General features: G+C 52.7%; 1 protein-coding gene across 1 annotated transcript; it reads left to right on the plus strand.

The window, feature by feature from the left end:
• The first annotated feature begins 4,264 nt into the window (after positions 1 to 4,264).
• On the plus strand, positions 4,265 to 4,816 carry LOC123508358. Its single transcript, XM_045262375.1, has one exon. It carries the CDS (start codon positions 4,265 to 4,267, stop codon positions 4,814 to 4,816), a length of 552 nt encoding a protein of 183 aa, XP_045118310.1.

Genomic DNA, 4,816 nt, shown 5'->3' on the forward strand with positions numbered 1-4,816 from the left:
TTGAGGTTTTTCTTTCCTTAACACCTTCACAACAGTCTGATCTTAAAAAGTTATTGCTAGACTTTTCAGAAATCACAGGTGACCTTCCAGGACTTTGTACTACTATTCAACATGACATAACATTAATATCTAATGACATCAAGCCTATAAGACAACCAGCCTATCGCATTTCACCCATTAAAAGAGACTTGATGAAAAAAGAGGTAGACTATCTGCTCTGTCATCACCTTGCAGAACCTAGTATATCCTCCTGGGCTTCTCCCTGCCTGTTAACATCTAAGCCAGATGGTAGTAGTCGATTTTGCACCGACTACAGGAAATTAAATAAAGTGACGGTGCCAGACTCCTACCCATTGCCCTTGATAGAGGACCTTATAGATAGTATAGGAGTAGCCAAATTTGTAACCACTATAGACTTACTTAAAGGTTACTACCAGATTCCCCTCTCGGACGAGGCCCGAATAATATCCGCCTTCATCACCCCCTTCGGACTATACCAATACACAGTGATGCCCTTCGGCTTGTCTAATGCTCCCGCCACCTTCCAGAGGGCTATAAATTACATCATCCAGGACTTGGAGGGAACATCTGCCTATCTGGACGACCTGGTGGTGACTTCGGACGACTGGGTGACACATCTGACCCATCTTCGGAGGCTACAGTGGTCTACCTGGGACACGTGGGGAACGGCAAGGTTTGCCCCAAGAGAGCTAACGTGGAGGCCATCCTTGGCTTCCCTGTCCCTACCACCAGGAAAGCTCTCATGAGGTTCTTGGGGATGGCTGGTTTCTACAGAAGATTCTATAGGAACTTCTCCACCCGGGCCGCCCCCCTGATGGACCTTATCAGCACTTCCGTCCTCTTCCACTGGACCCTGACCTGTGACCAAGCCTTCCAACATCTCAAGGCGTTCCTCTCCTCGGAGCCAGTGGTCTGGATGCCAGATGATTCCCGCCCCTTCCATCTACAAGTGGACGTGAGTGGAGTTGGAGTGGGTGCTGTCCTTCTTCAAGCAGACCCCACAAGCGGCATCCTCCATCCCATTGCCTATCACTCCGCCAAGCTGAAGAAACATCAACTCAACTACTCCACCATCGAGAAGGAGGCTCTGGCACTTGTCCTGGCGCTCCAACGTTTTGAGTGCTACCTTCATCCTGGTCCTCAAACTACGAAGGTCTTCACCGATCACAATCCTCTGGCCTTCCTTCACACCATGAAGAACCGAAACCAACTCATACTTAGGTGGGCCTTGTTAACTCAACCCTTCAATTTGGAAGTCCACCATATAAAGGGGGTGGACAACATCATTGCCGACGCCTTATCAAGATCTCCTGTCTCACCTCCTTCATGAGTCTATTACGGAGGTCTTAGGGGGGAGGAAATGTTACGGTCCGCCCGTAACATACTCCACTACCATCCCCTCCTCCGCTTGTTACCTCGTTCGCCACCTCTCCGCCTCCCCTTCCACGTTACCGTCTCGGGAACCTTCTACGCCACCATCTCATGAACCTTCCACGTCCCCGTCTCATGAAGCCCCGCTACTGTCCGAAGTTGGATTCACGCAGCCCCATTCGACTCAACCAGAAGTGTTAAGCCAGCTCTTGGCTTTCTGGAAGTCAGTTCGAGGTTCAGGCCTGAACCAGTGAACACAACGTCTCTTGGGACTACCGTGGGATCAACCATCACCCAGCACTTCACCACTACGACACTGCATAAGTATCACTTCCCCTCGTCCATGTTTTCCACATTGCCTGCATATAGGATTAGGATTATTGTTAGGTATTAAGTTGGGTTCTTTATTGTTGTATTTATTTCTGTGTTATATGTATATGTGTATGTCAATTTCATGTTTCATGTTATATCTGTGTGTGTCAGTTTCATTATGGGTTATTAAAATAGCTTTTTAAAGTGCCCCCTTTGCATTTCCTCACCAATTGAACCTGCAGTGTTTTTTTTTTTTTTTTTTTTTTTTTTTTTTTTTTTTTTTTGTTATTGTTCACCGGCTCCCCAATGCCAATCTTACTCGTTTAACTGGTGAACGTAACAACAGTTATTGGGCAGCGACACCTCAGCATTCTTCAAATCCCCAGAAGCAGCCTACAGCCTTTACCTCCCGTGCACACGCTGACGGCGGGCGGTTCAGAGATGGCACCTGCCCTGGGATGTTTTCAAGCTACCTTACGGCTCGGGCAAAAGTCTTGCATCGCCCAGATCCAAGTTCATGATGGCATCCAGACCCCACTCCTCTCCTATGGCCACTGCAAGGAAATGGCTATCATCTCCCCGGAGTTCCCGAAGCCGATTCTCAAGGTCAAGCATGTTAACCGGTGCTGCGAGTGGCCCCTCCCTGACATCACGTCTCCATATGCTGCAAAGGTGTACCTCCGTCATGAGTTTTCAGACGTACTTCTCTGCAAGGAGGATCTGAGGAAGGCTCCCCTGAAGCCCATAGTCGCACAGCCCATGCAGATCCACCTGAAGGAGGGCGCTACACCATTCGCCATTCACACACCACGACAGATCCCCTTTGCATTCCAGCAACAAGTCAAGAATGAGCTGGACTCCATGGTGCGTCAACGGATAATTGAGCCTGCCGGCGATGAGCTGTCTGCCTGGTGTCACCCCTTGGTCGCCATGGCTAAGGACAAGAAAGTTCGCATCACGGTGGACCTCACAAAGCCCAATAGCCAGGTTTCTCGCCCAGCTCACCCAGCACCAACACCTTACGCCGCTGTCCGCAGAGTCACTTCGTCATCCCACTTCTTCACGACAGCAGATGCTCTGTGTGGGTACTGGCAGTTGGTGCTTGACGAGAAGGATCGCCACCTCACAACTTTCATCACCCCGTTCGGCCGGTTTAGGCATTGCCAAGGCCCCATGGGCTTCGCAGCTACTGGTGACGCCTACTGCCACTGCGGCGACTTGGCACTCCAAGGGTTGGAGAATTGTGTCACGGTGGTGGACGACATTCTTCTCTTTGATGATGACTTCGCCACACACTTGCAGAGGATTCATCAGATGCTCAGCAGATGCAGAGAGCACGGGATCACCCTCAACAAGGACAAGTTTTCAGTTGCCGAGCCTCAGGTCCGATTCTGTGGCTACAACCTCTCCCCCTCTGGCATCTCTGCAGGCGAAGACCGCGTCAGTGCAATCCGGGACTTTCCTACGCCCGCGAACTTGACTGACCTCCGCTCCTTTATGGGCCTAGTGAACCAGCTGTCAGAGTTCAACACGAACGTAGCAGCCGCAGCCCAGCTTCATCACCCTCTCTTGAGCCCTAAACGGACGTTCACTTGGACAGCGGACCATGATGAAGCCTTCAACCATGTCAAGACGGTGCTTCTCCAGCCGCCTGTTCTGGCCCACTTTGATCCAGCCGCTACCAGTCGTCCTCCAGATGGATGCCTCCCGCCTTCATGGGATTGGGTACGCTCTCCTGCAAGATCACGGCCAAGGATGCGCACGATTAGTTCAATGTGGCTCTTGCTTCCTCACTGACGCTGAGATGCACTACGCCACCATTGAGCTCGAGCGGCTTGCCGTTGTATGGGCCATGTCCAAGTGTCGGCTCCACATCATAGGCCTACAGCACTTCACGCTAATGACGGACCATCGGCCACTGGTCCCAATCCTGAATGCCTACACTTTGGACGGGATCGAGAATCCCCGTCTCCAACGTCTGAAGGAGAAAATCTCGCCCTACCTCTTCACAGCTGTATGGCGCGCCGGGAAGTTGCTATGCATCCCAGATGCTCTGTCGAGAGCCCCAGTCAGCCACCCCACACCTGAGGACGAGGTGGCGTGCACTGCTGCCACTGCCCACCTGTGGTGTGTCGTAGCTGCCAAAGTTGAAGGCTCCGACCAAAACACACCACACCATGACGCCGATCGGACGCTCCAGGAATTCAGAGCAGCAGCAAGGGCAGACCTGTTATATGCCCACCTCATTGCCTGCGTGACATCTGGCTTCCTGTCCAACCGGTACGAGCTCCACAGTTTCCTACTTCCCTACTGGAAGCTCCGCGATCACCTCTACGCAGATGGGGAGCTTGTCCTCTATGGCCAGAGGATCGTGGTTCCTGTAGCTCTCCACCGCCGCACCCTTGCTTGTCTCCATGACAGCCACTGCGGTGTGGAAGCCACTCGCCGTCGGGCGAGGCAGACTGTTTTCTAGCCTGGCATTGACTCCGACATCGCCAATACTGTTCGTACCTGTGAACCATGTCAAGTCCTCCAGGCGAGCCAACAACAGGAACCCCTGATGTGCGATGGCAACCCATCCATGCCCTTTGAGTCCGTCTCCGCAGACTTCTTCACAGTCGCTGGCAAGTCCTTTCTTGTCATTGCGGACAGACTCTCGGGATGGCCTGTGGTTGTCCCATGTGGTGCGGACACCACAGCCACATGCACCATCCAGATGTTCTACCGCTATTTCCAGGAAGTGGGTGTCCCCCTCCGTCTCCGCACTGATGGCGGGCCCCAATTTGCCAGTGCAGACTTCCAGAACTTCATGGAGCGCTGGGGTGTTCACCACATAGTGACTTTGCCGCACTATCCCCAGTCTAATGGCCATGCTGAGGCGGCTGTCAAGTTGGTGAAGCATCTCATCTTGAAGACAGCCTCCTCCGGCAACATTGATACAGAGGAGTTTGCCAGAGGTCTCCTGGAGCTGCGTAACTCTCCCAACTATACAGGACGGTCCTCTTCGCAACACCTCTATGGCCTCCCTCTTCGGTCCTGCGTCCCTGCCCACCCAGAGTCCTTCTCCGCAGACTGGCAGAGCAAGACAGAGGAATGCGACCGCCCGAGCTGA

The sequence above is a fragment of the Portunus trituberculatus genome, chromosome 1 (genome assembly GCF_017591435.1).
Source record: "Portunus trituberculatus isolate SZX2019 chromosome 1, ASM1759143v1, whole genome shotgun sequence".
In the NCBI taxonomy this organism is placed as follows: Eukaryota; Metazoa; Arthropoda; class Malacostraca; order Decapoda; family Portunidae; genus Portunus; species Portunus trituberculatus.

What these genes read in the sequence shown, in the direction of transcription:
- LOC123508358 (XM_045262375.1), top strand. Translation starts at nt 4,265, where the DNA reads ATGTGCGATGGCAACCCATCCATGCCCTTTGAGTCCGTCTCCGCAGAC.